At 34.6% G+C, this 17,618-nt stretch overlaps 1 protein-coding gene across 6 annotated transcripts; it reads right to left on the reverse strand.

Moving 5' to 3' along the window:
* Window positions 1–13,616: 13,616 nt before the first annotated feature.
* LOC127100708 (NAC domain-containing protein 82) lies at window positions 13,617–16,818 on the reverse strand. Of its 6 annotated transcripts, none has more exons than XM_051037966.1 (5): window positions 16,136–16,818; window positions 15,756–16,033; window positions 14,874–15,285; window positions 14,263–14,792; window positions 13,617–14,088 (listed from the first exon to the last, which is right to left on the reverse strand). In XM_051037966.1, the coding sequence occupies exons 1-5, from the start codon at window positions 16,290–16,292 to the stop codon at window positions 13,897–13,899; spliced, it is 1,569 nt and encodes a 522-aa protein (XP_050893923.1). In that variant the 5' UTR covers window positions 16,293–16,818; the 3' UTR covers window positions 13,617–13,896. The 6 variants fall into 6 exon arrangements, with proteins under 6 accessions (XP_050893923.1, XP_050893921.1, XP_050893924.1 ...); XM_051037964.1 differs by having other exon boundaries at window positions 14,263–14,498; window positions 14,541–15,285; XM_051037967.1 differs by having other exon boundaries at window positions 14,913–15,285; window positions 16,136–16,817.
* Window positions 16,819–17,618: the final 800 nt, after the last annotated feature.

The raw sequence follows: 17,618 nt of genomic DNA on the forward strand, positions 1-17,618 counted from the left end.
CCTTAGTTACTCTATCTCTCATCAAACCGTTCTTTTGTGTGTGACCCTGTAGGTTTTCGCGGCATTGGCAATTATATTAAATCACGTATTTAACATAATAAACAGTGAGCGGTATCTAGCAACACATCACTCCTACCCAAGACACGAAAATGTCATGTGATCTGACAAATCCTTTTTGTGATAATACTTATGCATACAATTACCCTTTTGCCCTTATGTCTATATTGAACACAAGGCATAGACCGTGTCATCCTTGTCCAATTCAATATTGGACCCATAGACATTTATCCTGTTACGCGGGATGGGAAAATTCCATCTAGGTCACTCATGTCCCTTAGCATGCTTCGTGAAGTATCCATCAATTGTCTTTATGGTCATCCAGTTACGGACAATGTTTGATCAGCAATAAGGCACTCGACTCTACATCTAGGGTCCATAGTGGTTTCAGGTCGAAGGGTGGTATACACCATTATCACCATGAGAATAAATTGTGACATTTTGCATAATATTCTATATGGTATTCTCATAGCGGGTCAATCCAGTATAAATATTACTCTTAATATTCATACCTATGTTTAAGACTTGATAACTCCTTATCCATGATCCATGAGATGTGATCATCAGTCTATATACATAATAGTCTTAATGCTTTAATGTTATCCCACTTCACAATAAAGCTCGACTATGGATACTTTAAGAATAGTGTCCTTATGTTTAATGTGATCTCATGATTAAGTCACACTTGATACATTAAACGGACTATCTATTCTAGGGACTTTATTAGACAAACATAATAAAGAAAAAGCCTTTTATTATTAATAAATAATTCGATATAAGTACCAAAAGTATTGGCCTCTAGGGCTTACACCAACACTTTCTCCATTGTTCTTTATTTTCATTGCTATTATGTGGGTGATAACAATCTTGTTTATCAAGATTGATTGAAATTCTCCATAGGTTTTGGGGGATTTTCAACACTCTCCACATATACTTGTAACCAGATGATCCTAGACCCATAAGGCTTCAAGCGTTGATTCTCTCTTAAAATATAGCGTATTTCCTACCGGAGGGTGCAACTCCTCCCTTTTTTCTGCCCCATTTAAGATGTCATTGAAATTTCTAACGACGAGCCACCCAGTATCCACTTTTCTTTCTTCTCCGAGTAATTTTTTAACTTAAATTCTCTTTAGAGAATTATGTTAATTTTTCTTCATTTGAGTAGAAATTATTAAGTATAACTTTTTGATTTTTTTTAAAGAATTATTTGAATTCTTCTTTGTTTGACAAATTATTTTGATTGCTCAAATGATCATTATTGAATTTTCTTTGGAGAATTATTGTAATTTCTCTTGGTTTGAGAAATTATTACGACATACCATTATCGTGCAAGTAGTGGAGACGGCGTGATAGTTTGATTATTTTGCATAATTTGGAGTAGTGTCACGAAACGTTTTACAGAGAGTGACCTAGTCCGCGACTAGACCTGGTAATTTCTTCAGTGGGTGATTTTCAAAACCGTGAAACAACAATATTAAGACGATTCAAAAACTGTCATGGCTACGGAAGAAATTATTGGTAATACTGCAACCACTCTCTCTCACAAACCATTCAAGTTTTAGGGTCTTCACTTCAAATGTTGGCAAACTAAAATGAAATTTTTTCTAACCTTAAAGAAGGTTGCCAAGGTTCTGACTGAGGATATTTTTGTTGTTCCATCTTGATTAGCCAAATAAACTAATGGTAAGAACTATGTAGATTCAGATAGAAATGCTAAAACTGATGAATCTGTAATGAGTGATTTACAACTCACAAAAGAAATCGCCATTTGGCATGAGAAGGACTATCTCAAAAATCACATTATGGACGGTCTTGATGACGATCTGTATAAATAGTACAGTAACTGCGAGACTGCTAAACAGGTATGGGGAGTTCGGCAAAATAAGTATGTTGTTAGCCGCTACCTAAAGTATCAGGCGGTATAAATGAAAGGTCTATGGATGCTCAATGTTACGAACTTCAAAAGATTGCTTATAAGATCATCACAAAAGGTATGTGTTTAGATGAACAATTTCAAATAGTTTTTATTATTGACAAATTGCCCCATAGTTTAAATGTTTTTTTAAAAAATTCTTCACCACAAGAAAAAGGATTTTTAATTGAGGGTCTGATTATTCTCCTTCGAGTTGAAGAAGAATCTCAATGACAAGATCAAAAAGAAAAATCTTGGTTGTTTCAAACAACAAAAAGAAATTCGGTGTCGTTTTGAAGCCATTTAGAAAATGATTAAAGAATCGGAATTGCAAATATTGTGAACCGAATTAAGAATGGGAATCCCTCTAGGGCCCCATCTGTTCCGATTGTTAGACAACAACAACCACCTAAAAGAAATGACATTCAAACGTTCATCTGTTTTAATTGTGAAAAGTAAATTATATGGCTAAGAGATGTAAGAGCATACCTAAACCTGCAGTTGACTTTAATGCACTAGTTAACTTGACTGATCAGGAATTTGTTATTATGATAAATGAAATCATAATGGTTGGTAGATTTGATGGTTGATGGATAGACATTTTCTCTTCTCGTCATGTCTGTTATGATCATGCAATGTTTAAAACATACACAAATAAGAAAGTCTTATTGGGAGTTGCTCACACCACTAATGTTGTTGATATTGAAGAAGTGAAGTTAAATCACACCTCTGAAAAGACTTTAATCTTGAAGGATTTCATGCATACTCCTGATATTATAAAGAATCTTGTTTCTAGTGTTCTTATGAATAGGGCATGGTTTAGTCAGTCTATTTGGGGTAGATTTATACACAATCACTAAAAATGATATTTTTGTGAAACTACTATGTTTAAGACTTTTGCGAATGAAATTGAAATTCAATTTAGTAACAAGATTAAGAGAATTTATAGTGATAATGGAACTGAATATTATTTCAGTTTATTTAATGAATATTAAAAAACAATATTGAATCCATATTCTCTTGAAATGAATGGTAAAGCGGATATAAAGAATAGAACTCTTACTGAAATAGTGGTTGTTATTACGTTGAATTCTGGTGTTGCATCTCACTAATGGTGGGAAATTTTGTTGACTGTTTGTTATGTCCTAAATAGAGTTCCCAAATCAAAAAAATTAAGATCTCTCCTTATGAGATATTAAAGAAAAGGCAACCAACCTTGTCTTATTTACGAACTTGGGACTGCCTGACTTATGTCAGATTTTTGGATCTAAAGCGAGTCAAACTCGTTAGTAGAGCCTATGAATGTTTGTTCAATGGATATGCAACAAACAGTAAAGCATATAAATGTATGACCTAAATGCTAAAGTGATCATAGAATCGAATGATGTTGAATTCTATGAAGACAAAATTTCTTTCAAATTGAGAAATAATGGGGGCACTGAATCGAATCACATTCCTGTGATAATAAGCACTGAAAGCAACAACGAAGTAGAAATAGAACTTTGACGAAGTAAAAGAGTAAGAGTTGCTAAAGACTATGGGCCCGATTATGCGGTTTATAATATAGAAGAAGATCCAATAAATCTTCAAGAAGCCTTGTCATCTCTGGATGCATATTTGTGGCAAGAATCTATTTATGATAAGATAGATTTTATGGAATCTAACATGACCTTGCACTTAATAGACTTGCCTCATAGTTGTAAACCAATCGCTTGTAAATGTGTTTTGAAAAAGAAAATAAAACTTGATGGAACAATTGGTAAGTACAAGGCTCGCCTTGTAGCCAAAGGTTTTAGGCAAAAAGAATATATAGATTTCTTTGATACTTTTTCTCCAGATATTCTAATTACATCCATTAGGATACTTATTTCAATAAATGATATTTATAACTTAATAGTACACCAAATGGATGTTAAAACAACTTTTTTAACTGTAGCTTAGAATAAGAAATCTATATGGATCAACTGGAAGGGTTTGTAATTCATGGGAAGGAAAACAAGGTCTGTAAGTTAGATAAGTTTTTGTATGGTCTAAAACAAGGTCCAACATAATGACATGAGAAGTTTGATAACTTAATGATATCGAATGGGTACAAAATGAATGAAAGTGACAAATGTGTTTATTACAAATCTGAGAATCACATGTGTACTATCATACGTGTTTATGTAGACGATCTACTCATATTTTGATCAAACATTCAGGCCATTAATGATATGAAATCATTATTGTGAAACAACTTTGATATGAAAGACCTCGGAGAAGCGAGCGTGATTCTTGGTATCAAGATCATGAGATCCGAACAAAGAATTTCTTTAGATAAATCACACTATATGGAGAACATCTTAAAGAAATATAATTACTTTGACTATAAATATGTGTGCACGCCATACAAACCAAGTGTGAAACTGTTTAAGAACACTAGTGAAGGTGTTAGACAAACAAAATATGCGAGCATCATTGGCATTCTTAGGTATGCCTCTGATTGTACTAGACTCGACATTGCATATGTCGTAAGATTGTTGTGCAGGTTTACTAGTAAATCGAGTAATGAGCATTGGAAAGCTATTTAGTGAGCCATGCGGTATCTTAAAAATACCATGAATCTTGATTTACATTATTAGAGATTTAATGTTGTACTTGAAGGATATAATGATTCAGATTGAAATATCTTATCAGATGATTCCAAAGTAACTAGTGGCTATATATTCAATATAGTTGGAGGAGATGTATCTTGGAATCAAAGAAACATAATACTTTTGCGTAGTCCACGATGGAGTCTGAGATGATAGCAATAGCGACTGCAAATGAAGAAACAAGTTGGTTAAGATACTTGCTATCTGAGATCCCTTTGTTGGAAATAACTGTGACATCTGTGTTGATCCACTATGATAGTACCGCGGCTATTGCAAAACTTGAGAATCATTATTATAATGGTAAAAGACGTCAAATTAGAAGAAATAACATCACTGTTAGAGATTGTATCTCTAAAGGAGCTGTAAGAGTGGATCATGTACGCACTGATGTGAAATTAGCAGATCCTTTGAAGAAAGGATTAGCTAGAGAGAAAGTCCAGAATACATCAAAGAAGATGGAATTAATGACTATAGAGAAATGAGTTGCTCGTGATGGTAACCTGACCTAAATGACTGGAGATCCCAAGAAATGGGTTCAATCAGTAATAATAAGTTATGAGTAATATGAGGTGATCATACTAGAGTAAATAAGAGAAGCATGAATCCTAAAGCGATAAGAGGATGAGATAATATAAACTCTTAATGAGATATATACTTTGTATGTGGGAGTACCTATGCTACAGGAGTACTCTTGATAGAATCACCTATGTGATTGTGGAACTTAGATCGGTTCCTATGGAATTTTGAGGTAAAACTTCTAGAGCCTTCACCAAACCGGGATACACGTGCAGGACCATTAAAGCATGGGCTATTAGAATACACCTTAAGAAAAGGTTGTGTGTGGGTTAGATGTCTGAGATAGAGTTCAAGATAATTGTGTCACTCTTGTTGAATCGGAATCCTACTTTCTAAGCAAAGGCTCAAGTCATAGACACCTTTGTTTATGCACAATCTTAGAAACGTTTGACGATACTTTTGAAACACTTTTTTAAATTCAGGTGGAAGATTGTTGGAACATTATGTTAATATTCAAATATAGAGAGATGAATTTGAAAAAGTTCATTAAGTCAAGTCCCACATTTTGTGTTAGTTGAAAAAATTTGTTAGTCCCACATTGCTTAGATGAGATATATTTTCTTCCTCACTTCATTATATAAGAAAATTCCTTGTTTCATTCTAAAACACACCAAAAACTTATTTTGTTAAGTTTTTCCTTCCCCACTCTCATAACTCTGCGTCTTTTGAGTTGTCGAAGCGCCAACTTTTCCCCTTTTCTCTTTGCCCGTTGAATTTTCTGAGTAATTTCTTGAATTCTCTTTAGAGAATTATATTAATTTCTCCTCGTTTGAGTTGGGAAATTATCAAGTATAATTTTTGGATTCTCTTTAGAGAATTAGTCAAATTTCTCTTTGTTTGAGAAATCATTTTGAGTGGTCAAATGACCATTATTGAATTCTCTTTGGAGAATTATTGTAATTTCTCTTGGTTTGAGAAATTATTATGACGGGTCATTATGTCAGATACTATGAGTGGTATTTATACCATATTCAAATAGTCTTTGTACCATCAGAGAGTGTATTTATAGACCGATTATCTATCGTATAAGTAGTAGTCGTACAATATAGAACTGAGTTGTTTTATCCTGGAGACAGCGTGGTAGTTCGACTGTTTTGCATAATTTTGGGCAGTGCCACGAAATGTCTTAAAGAGAGCGACCTAGTCCATGACTCGATCCCGTAATTTATTCAGTGGTTGATTTTCAAAACCGTGAAACAACACTTTGTATACTCATATCCATCGAAACCTAATCGGAAAAAAAATTACGAAGCTTTGAAGGATCCACTCTCGTCTTCATAATGATAAATATATCTGGTTGATTATCACGCATGTAGTATTTATAAACTCAAATGAAAGTTTGACCCCCTACTCCTCTACAATTCCAACTCAACATTTCACAGTGGTCTTTAACCATTAAAGTTAATGACTCGTATTCGTAGCCCCTTGATACATTACTGGCGTCTTTAACCATTAAAGTTAATGACTCGTATTCGTAGCCCCTTGATACACTACTGGCGTCTCCTCCACCACTTTCATACCAAAGTTATCTTCTTTAGCCACTACAAACTTGAATGGAAAAAAAAATTGTCCACGTACACTTGTACCGCCGTTGACACCTTTTCCCGAGAATACCACAAAAGACGGAGACACCACATATCGACCTAAAACCTTAAGGTGATAGGTGTGTGGGTTCTCTTACTTATAAATGTTCAAATCTCCACATTTATAATCAATGTGGAACTCTAACTCACATTTAACTTATTATTTTTAAGATGCACAATGGTTCTTTTACTAATCTTATTGTCAAACTTGGATTACTTGTTTGAGGGGGTTGCTATCACATTATTATTTAATACTTTGTCCAAACAATAAAATTTAAAATTAAATAAATTTCAATTAAATCATTTGAATTGTTTAACGTTTAAATTATCTAAAAAGTTTCAATTACCTTATCCAAACACACCATAAAAGTGTGTTTGGATGAGTCATTTTTTAAATGAAAAAATGTAATATTTTGAGACAATTTAAAATGATTTGAAAAAAAATTGTTTAGATAAAAAATAGGAAGATTTGTTAAAATAATAGAAATATAGGAATTATTTTGTCCAAATTAAATTTAATGATTTTCAAATAACATATAAAATCAAAGAATTTGAATTTTCTCTCATACTTGTGAATGTCAAATTGGATATTATTATTATTTAAAATTTTACAAATTGGTCCTTATATTTTTCAAAAGTTACAATTTGACCTTTAAAAAAAATTTAAATTGCAAATTCGTCTTTAATAACTTTTAAATTTTACAGTTAATTCCTTAAAATTGCAACTTGGTCTTTATTTTTCAAATTTTTTATTTGGACTCAAAATTTTAAAATTTACAAAAATAAACCAAAAAAAATAATAATGAATAATTGTGATACTTCATCCAAAAAATAAATAAATAAATAATTGGACTCCAATGAAATCATTTAAATTATTTAAAAATTTAAATTTCTTTAAAAAAAAAAATAATTGCCTCGTTCTAACACACTTAAAATGTTGGAAACGCTCATGCCTATATATTCGATTTAAAAAAAAAACCAATTTTTTCAAATATATTTCTAAAATAACCAGCCTTCTAAAAATGTGTCAGTTAGAATGGCGCATGCATGTTGGCATTGAACTAAGACGCCAATTCGAATGGCGCATGCATGCAGATGAAGTCAATGCAATTGGCGTATGTTTTATGACATGAAGAGCATACACCATTGCATGTGGCGTATACTTTGAATAATATTTTATTTTTATTTTTTATGTTATACTGATATAAAATTGAAATAAATAGGTAAATGAAAAATAATTAATAATATTATGATATAAAGCTAAAATACACAACAATTGACAAGAAAATCAATGATCTGCCCGATTGAAACGCCCCCATGTTCCACATCCCGGTGCGTTAGCCTACCTTCGAGGTTTCTCATGATTTCCCTGAGGTGTTTAGAGTCTTTGAGTGCTGAAATAGTGGCTGGTGTGAAGGTCCGGTGGAATTGTCGCCAACTGTGTTGCCATAATTTTGTTTGGTGCTCGTGTTATCATAGTTGGATCGTTGTGGTCAGGTTGATTGTGGATAATATGGTTGCCCAAATTGGGACATTGAATCATTTTACAAATGAAACAATGGTTTATGTGGTGTAAGAAAGTCAAACAATGGATGGGTGTTGTGGCGATGGGATGTTTGGGTGTTCATAAGTGGGGGCTATGGTGGGATGAGGTTGAATCGTATGAATCATCTGGGTTATAGACATATGTGGTGGCTGCGTATGGTTATTGATGGTAAGGGTTTGGTTCCTGGTTTGAGTTTGGATGTGTGGCATGAATTGGTTGTGAGGTTGGGTGTTTGGTGGTTGGGTGTATACGATATGGTGATGGTGTGAGGTTGGTCGTTGAGTTTGGGTGGGTTGACATTGTTCTTGAGTTTGGTAAGGGTGTGGGGTTGGTTGTTGGGAGGGGATTTGTTGTTGGGCGTATGATGACGAAGCTCGTTGGCGTGGATCAATCAAATACATTGGCGAAAGTCGATGTTGTTGACGAGGAAGAAGAAGAATACGAGTTATTGGTTGATGAAATGGTGAATAATGGAACTGTCGACCACCAACAAGATCCATTACCAACTAGTCATGTATATTGTCCACCTTAACACATGACAAGCTTGAATTTGGGTGCAGATGAACCTTTGTCAGATATATTTCACAATCCTTATGTGCAAATTCAAGGATCAATGAAAGAAGGAGACAAATTTCACACTAAAGAAGATTGTGTCAGAGCCATTAAAAAGTATCACATGAAATTATCAGCTGATTATAGGGTTGATCGAACTAATGCAACGAGGTATAAGATCTATTGTCGTAATGAGCTCTGCCTGTTTCGGTTGTCAGTATCTTACCAGAAGAGGGGTGATTCTTGGGAGATAGGTTCTATAGGTCCAGTTCACACTTGTTTAATCACGAACCCTATGCAGGACCATCACAAACTCAGCTCTCAGTTAATATGCAATGAAATTTTATCTGTCATTAGCGATAATCTATTATTAAAGGTGAGTACAATAATCTCGCATATTGTTATACAATACAATTATACTTCATCATACAGGAAGGTATGGATAGTTAGGACTAAGACAGTTGAAAAAGTGTTTGGAAATTGGGAGGAGTCATACAAAGAACTTCCAAAATACTTAATGGCACTTAAGCATTATGCTCCAGCGACTATTGTCAATTTGGAAACGTTACCAGCATATACCCCAGACTGGACTTGTGTTAGTGGTAATGGCATATTCCACCGACTCTTCTGAGTGTATCAACCATGCATCAAAGATTTTGCTTTATGTAAACATATTATACAAATTGATGGTACATGGTTGTACGAGAAATATAAAGGAACGTTACTCATGGTAGTGGCACAAGATGGCAACAACAACAAAATTTCAATCGCTTTTACACTAGTTGAAGGGGGGACTGTTGGGGGATGGAGTTTTTTCCTAAAAAATCTCCGATTGCATGTTGCTCCTCAGCCTAACTTATGTTTGATCTCATACAGACACCCATCAATAGTGAGTGCCTATAAAAAAATTGATAATGGCTGGAAGGGTCCTCCTTTGACGCGTGTCTACTGCATTAGACATATCGCTCAAAATGTTATGTTGCGGAAGAAGATTGTCAATGCAGGGTATGTATTAACAGAACCTTCCTTCAAACACTACCGCGAAGACATCAGATTGTTAAACGCAGATGTCGTAAGGTGGATCGACAATATTACATTGGAGAAGTGGACTAAGGAATACGACAACGGTCAACGATGGGGCCACATGACAACAAATTTTGTGGAACCAATGAACTTGGCATCTGAAACCTACCAATAACCGCTTTAGTGCATGCAACCTATTTTAGGCTAGGGGCGATGTTTGAGATCAGACGTTCCAAATGGACTTCAGTGTTACAATCTGGACAGTTGTTCAGTGATGCTTCAGTGAAATTCATTAAAGAAGAAGCTGCCAAAGCTAACACACATGTGGTCACAGTGTTTGACCATACTAAAGGTTGATACATTGTTGTTGAGTCAATGGATCACAATGAAGGCATGTCGAGGGGACACTATCGAGTGGGACTAGATAGAGGTTTGTGCAACTGCAGAAAGTTTCAAGCCTTTTGTATGCCCTGCTCTCATGTCATAGTGGCATGTTCAAAGGTTCGACAGGATCCTTCCAACTTACTATCCGCCGTTTACAAAGTCATAAATATGTGCAATGTTTACAAAATTAGCTTTTCGGTGGTAGCAAAAGAGGATCATTGGCCTGCATATCAAGGGGACATACTTTGGCACAATGAAATAATTTGAAGAAAGAAAAATGATCGTCCAAACAGCATCCGTATTTGAACCAAAAAGGATACGGCGAACAAAATGGTGAGATTATGTAGTTCATGTCGTCAGCTCGATCATAATCGTACAAGTTATCCCAGTGTTGGACCAAGCACAACAACATAATTTTAACTGTAATCTTTTTGGTTTATATTGAAAACAACATTCATTTCATAAATATCATAAGATTCAGATACAATAACTTAAAAATAACAATTAAACAATAATTTAAACAACAACACAAACAATTAGAACAATAAAATAACATCACAAACAAATACAACAAATAAACAACATAACTATGTGATTACAACCATCAAAACAATTTTTTGAGAAGTATACATCATCATGTAAACGTCTCTGTCAGTTTTAACATTCATCCAGAAACGAACTTCTCCATTTTGGTTGAATGTGGTATCAAGCCATTGAATTCTTTTGATCTTTTCATCCTCTGTAATTTCTCCATCTAACCAACTGTTCAATGTCCTGTTAAGATGTTCAACTGTATCTACATTCCAAAGTCGAATCTTCATCGGAGACTACACTGCTGAAAAAATTAAATTGGCATTTCTCTTGTGAATATAAGGACACATATATGAAGACATTTTAAAGAAAAATTGAAGGAGAATGAAGAAAAATAGAAGGAGATAGTAAGAAGATGTGTGAAAATATATGGGAGGGTGATGTTGTATTTATAAATGGAATGCACAGAGCCACATGCATCGGCGCCTCCACTGAGTGGACTATGCATGCGTCATTGCATGTGGCGCATAGGGCATGCATGCACCACTCCTAACGGTGACATGGACATGCATGCGCCAATGCAAATGGCGCCTATTACAATAGTTTCATTGCATGCGCCAATACAAATGACGCATTTGTTAAGTTTTTTTGAAAAAGTTATTATATAGATAAATATTTTGAAAAAATAGTTATTTTAAAAATATATTTAAAAAACTTGATTATTTTTTTAAAAAAATCTATATATTCGTATATCCTTAAAAAACACTACTCCCTCGAGGTGAAAACTTCAGCGCATTCTTCTTCAATGATGTAACTGCATTCTAGTATCATCAAAAGAATTCTCTAGTATCAGTGTTGCATAATCAGCTACATGTGGTCCCAATTTAGCTAGCCGTGACATTCCTAGTATCAAATATGATCCTGCAACAGGCAATAAGTACACAGGAACTGCCCAGTTCATAACCCTATACCATAACAGGTCATCTTTTAACCACACCTTCCGTTGTCATTTTATGTCTATTCCTACTAGTACTTTGAAACCTGGTGCTGATTCTATTGACAACTTCAGGAATTGAGCTATTCTTGGTTGTAAAGTTGTATGAACTACAGAGTTCAATAAGTATGTGGACATTGATCTTGCCAAATTGCTCTTGGAACCTCAAACCACCCAAGTTATTTGCACCTTTCATTGTTTTTAATGACAAATGCAACTTTTCACATTGATTTTGTATTTTGTATTTCTCTCCATCACTGCTCTCCTCCTCTTCTTCATATTGTAACATCATTAACTGTTTGTTGGGGAACTTGTGAGAGAAAGAAAATTTCTCATCACACCAATAACACAATCCCTTATCTGTTCTCAATTGCATTTCTGCTGGTGTAAATCTTTTGATGTTTGGACTTTTTATGTGCAGGGTTCATAGGTCTAGTTGGGGGTGTTTGTAGGATAGGTGTACGGTGGCTATTTTCTGGTTTATTAGGACTGAAGTGAGCTCTAATAATTTTGGTGATAATGACTTCAACACAAGGTTCAATGAACAAGATGATTCCTCAACCTCCCTCAAGACAATATTCCTAAGATAAATAAAAATAATTTATAATGAATAGGCCTAGACCGTTTAGTTTCGTATTAGATAGCAAAGGAAAATCTTCATTTTTGACATTGACCAATAGAGAAATTAGCAATAGGAGACTGTCTTTACAAATGTTGAAAGTTTGAAAGCTCTTTAATTTTTGTTTGGTTAAAGAGTTCTCCCAAAACTTTTGCTTGAAGTAAATGTTATGGCATGGTAAACAAAGGAGGTAACGATTTATTACAATGAGATGTTGACCTGTGACAAAAGATAGATCTTTGTTACGATGACCGTTGAAGATATGCAAAATATATTGTTATGTTTCTTGAGAAGGAAGAGAATGATGGTGTTTTTAAGTTTCTTGTTGAGCTGAATAAGGATTTTAATGAAGAGGTTGAACATTTGAAAAGATACCATTGTAATTCATTTAAAACTTTTTTCAGAATTAAGAAGAGAGAAGGAATGAACGTTGTGGTAAGCATATAGTAACAAAGTAGTTAATTTTGTCATTTCTTAAAAGAGCCCATGCAACAAATCAATATTGATCGTGTATGCTCCCTAGCATTATAGGGAAATTGTTAAGGATATGAGTACTTCTTCAATCTTGTCATGTTTGTCCTTTTCTTTCTAAAGTTCACGTTCGAGGGAAATCATTTTATCTCTAGTTTCTAAATGTAAGCAAGTTTTCTGATGTCGCTAACAACAGAACTTTTTTTGCCTTCCAGGAATGTGATACAATTGAGAAAAATGTTATGATACTTTTAAGCAGCACTAAAACAAGCAAAGGTGGAATGAATGACAAAGACTTGAGTTTGGAGATTGTTTAAAACAATCTTAGCGAAAACAAAGAGTCCTAATTGGAGAAATTGATGTTCAAAACAATCTAAGCGGAAACAAAGAGTTAGAAAACAAAGAAAACACTTGCATTAGCCATGTATGTGTTCTAATGATGGTAGAAAAGTTTTAAGAAGGTATTTCTAAGAGATAAAATGAGTTTTGGAAGTTATTCCCAAAGAGGAGAAACAAGGTTTAGTGGATTTATATGGACAAAAAAAGATTTAGTTGGTTTATATACAAGAAAAAAATTATATTATATAGAAGAACAAAAATGAGAATGTTGTTATTAAATTCTCCGAGATGAATTTGGAATCTGGGATGTCAATATTAAGTTCATATTATTTCAAAAAAGTCTAGCTAATTTTTCAATTGAATTATAGATGAGTAGACCAATTTTTGAATTCAAAATAAAACAATGAAACTTCCATATATCAATCCAAACAGTAACATTAGTTCAACAATTTGAAGATAAAATCATTGATCATGTGTAGACATCAAAACACCAAGAGCCAACTATAGAATAATACTACGTTGCTAATGATACTTCAACTATTAGATTTATTAAGTACTACAAAATATAAAAGTACACTTAAATTAAACAATGAGTCTTTATCCATAAAAGGTCAATGATCGAATCACTAGTTGCAGTAGTGCTCAAATATAAGTCATGCTACGAGGCCCAATAAATTTACTTATTTGAACTCCACCTTTCAGGTTGGGCAGTACTCTGCCAGAACAACTCAGAGTCTAGATCTATCAAGCTCATTCCGTCTGTGCTAAAGTCAGCATTCTGGTAAAAGGATCCAAATGCGGCCGAGCAATCCAGGTCTCCCAAACCCTCAAAAAAGTCACTCATAGGTGCACCTTCAGCAATATTTTCCTGAACAATTTCAACATGTTATCCTTCAAGAAATCAAGAATCAACTATATGTATCATAAAATGACATTAACATTACGAGGACACCAAAACCAGGCATATAAAAGGAACATCACACTGTTTTTGAAAGAAGAAACACACGCACAAGCAAAAGGAAGAAAAAATAGATAAGCATACCTCAGGAAATGTGTTGTAGTCTTTGAAAATATCAAGCATTGATAAAATATCATCATCATTACTAATAGCTTGATTGTCTGGATATGGATGAGTTGCGGGGTCAAAAGAAGGCGTCAATCCAGTTTGACACGAATTCACAGGATCGGGAGTAGGCATCGATCCAGTTTGACACAAATTCATGGGATCGAGAGTAGGCATAGATCCAATTTGACATGAATTCATGGGATCGGGAGTAGGCATCGATCCAGTTTGACACGAATTCACGGGATCGGGAGTAGGCATCGATCCAGTTTGACACGAATTCACTGGATCGGGAGTAGGCATCGATCTGGTTTGACATGAATTCACTGGATCAAGAGAAGGCATTGATAGAGTTTGACATGAATTTGCAGGAATGGGAGAAAGCATCAATCCAGTTAGACATGAAATCGCCAAATTGGGAGAAGGCATCAATTCAGTTTGACATGGATTTGCCGGATCAGGAGAAGGCATCAATCCAGTTTGACATGAACTCACGGGATCGGGAGAAGGCATCAATCCAGTTTGACATGAACTCACGGGATCGGGAGAAGGCATCAATCCAGTTTGACATGAACTCACGGGATCGGAAGGCATCAATCCAGTTTGACATGAACTCACGGGATCGGAAGGCATCAATCCAGTTTGACATGAACTCGCAGGATCGGGAGAAGGCATCAACCCAGTTTGACATGAACTCGCAGGATCGGGAGAAGGAATCAATCCTGTTTGACATGAACTCACAGGAATGGGAGAAGGCATCAATCCTGATTGACATGGCATGGATATTGAACCACTACATCTACTAGCTTGAAGATTCCGGTCATTCATAACATAACTAACAGTTGTCACAGGCAAACTGGGAACAAGCCCATTCGATTCAACAAAAGGTATTCCCACTTCATCGTCACTCCAATCTTCTTCAATAAATGGTCTCCCATATTGCGCACCATTCTTGGGACCAGGACCTTCCTTTTGAAATACCCTACAGATTACATATGAATCCTGTCATAAAAAAACTTGTTAATAACAGGATGGAAGAATTATCAAATCAAACATTTAAAAGAATGCAAGGGATACTAAACTAACTAAGGCATGTAAACAGCAAAACTCATTTCAGTGTCAGGTAAACATGAAACAACATAATTCCATTTCCAGGATTCAACAATTATAAAGTAAGAAGTGCACTATATTAAACAAAAGCATTCACATTCAAGCACAACTACAAAACTTCCCTCTTTTGGGGTCGGCCGCTCCGCTACAAAACTAAACAACATAATTCCTTCAAGGATCCAACAATTCTAAAGTAAGAAGTACACTATACTAAACAAGTGCATTCACATTCAAAAGCACAACTACAAAACTACCACATATCCACCAGTTCCATACTAACTTATATACAATATCTCTCCCTAATAAGACTCATAATATTATAACAATTAACAATACAAAACAATTCAGACACAAATGGTTACCTGAACAATCCCTTTGTCAGCTAGGTCCTTATCTTCAAGCCTATACTCATGCATAACCCAATCCGTTCGATCACCACGGGGTGCTTTTCCAGTGTGAAACACCAAGGTTTTTATCATCCCCACCGTATGACTATTGTGTTGAACAGCTCTATCCTTACCAGTAGCTTTCCAAAACCCAATTTCAGTAGCTCGATTCAACCTCGCCCCACTTCCATACTTCTTCCCAATCGGGCAGAAGAAGTACCATTCCAAATCCCCATTTTTCAGATAAGACATATCTAGAAACAGAAACAAAAACAAACATTATTAGAACAACAAATGTGCACAGCTGAAAATCACTATACTAACTAATACTAAATAAACAAAATTTATTAAACTACCTGGGAGATCCCAAGGTGCATATTTGTATATGTCAAGTTCAGCAATGACATCAGTATGAAATTTTTTCCCCATCACTTTCCTTTTCAAAAAGTACTTAATCAATTCAACTCCAGTAGGATGGAATCGAAACCCAGGAATCAATTTTGGTATAGCCATCAAAATCAAATCAATAACAAAAACAATTCAAACTACCCTAAAAACCCCCAATGAGGTTGTTTGTTTGTTATATCCAACAAACAACCTCAGTCGTTGCAATCACAATCGAAGCCTGTATCGTATCTCTCCGACAATGATTATTATTATTTCAGAAATGAATCAAGAGCGTCACTAAAACAACGAAAGCGAAAATGAATAGGAAAAGAGAGAGAGATTAAGAGAGAGAAAATTGAAAACCCTAAAATTGGAAGAGTGAAAGGGGAGAGAGTCAAGTCCAGTGACGGAAGAAGGTTTTGAAAGAACACCAAAGCCTGCCAAGGTTCATAACACAAGAACGATGACGAACGGATGAAAACGATGATGCTGTTTTTGGAAGGTAAAGAGTCATCGGCGATGTGAAACCCTAAATCGGAATTGGAACAATTCGATTGAAGAAGTGAGATGCGCGAGAGAGAAAACACCGTGTGTTGGCTGTGAGAATATAAAGTGAAGGAAGAAGTGAGAGGGCTTTTTTTATATATAACTATTTTATTTTGAGGCAATTACGGGGAACTATTTTAAAATTGTTAAATTATATTACGTTTATAGAAAAATAAGGACGACTGAGTCAGCTTCACATTTTTGCTTTGAGTCCGCTGCTTCACATTTTTGCTTTGAGTCCGCTTCACATTTTTGCTTTTAAAAATAATAATTAATTGTAGAGAAAATAGTATTTATTTATTTTTACAAGTAGAATAAAGAAAAGAAGAAAAAAAAAAGAAATTATATAAAGTTTTATTAACATTCTCAGCGATATCCACTACTATGATGGTAAAGTTTTATTAACATCCTCAGCGATATCCACTACTATGAAGGTGATGATTCTTACGTGAGACTCCACGATTACCTCGTATCTCGTATAACTATTAGTCGTATGTTTTATTAGATAGTCAATATAAATATTTTCTTCCTCAAGAGTGCGAAATATTTGAATTTGTTATTTTTTTAGAGGGAAATTCTTTAATATTTTGAAAGATCGTAGCATAGTGATGTCAAACATTAACAGACTTTAAGATAAACTTGATAGTAGAGTTGGACTAAGAATAACACATCAGGTCTTTGATGTTAAGTACTCATGTAATACGCAAACTATGATATAGCGTCATCAACTCAACATTAAGGATGTTAGAATTGTTGGTGCAAAGGTAGAATGAATGGAAATATTCTATTAAGAATGACGGCTACAAAACATGATAAAAGTTACAATGATTGTCACCCTATTTATAAGCTAAAACTAGGGTTACTAGAATAAGAGAAAATACTAAAATACCCTCTAACAAACTTAGG

The sequence above is a fragment of the Lathyrus oleraceus genome, chromosome 7 (assembly GCF_024323335.1).
Source record: "Lathyrus oleraceus cultivar Zhongwan6 chromosome 7, CAAS_Psat_ZW6_1.0, whole genome shotgun sequence".
NCBI classification, from domain to species: Eukaryota; Viridiplantae; Streptophyta; class Magnoliopsida; order Fabales; family Fabaceae; genus Lathyrus; species Lathyrus oleraceus.

Excerpts from the sequence above, each read along its gene's own strand:
- LOC127100708 (XM_051037962.1), bottom strand. The coding sequence starts at position 16,292 with ATGGCTATACCAAAATTGATTCCTGGGTTTCGATTCCATCCTACTGGA. Across the intron at positions 16,034-16,135 it reads TGCACCTTGGGATCTCCCAG|ATATGTCTTATCTGAAAAAT; the intron begins GTAGTTTAATAA and ends TTCTGTTTCTAG. Across the intron at positions 14,089-14,262 it reads ACTACAACACATTTCCTGAG|GAAAATATTGCTGAAGGTGC; the intron begins GTATGCTTATCT and ends GAAATTGTTCAG.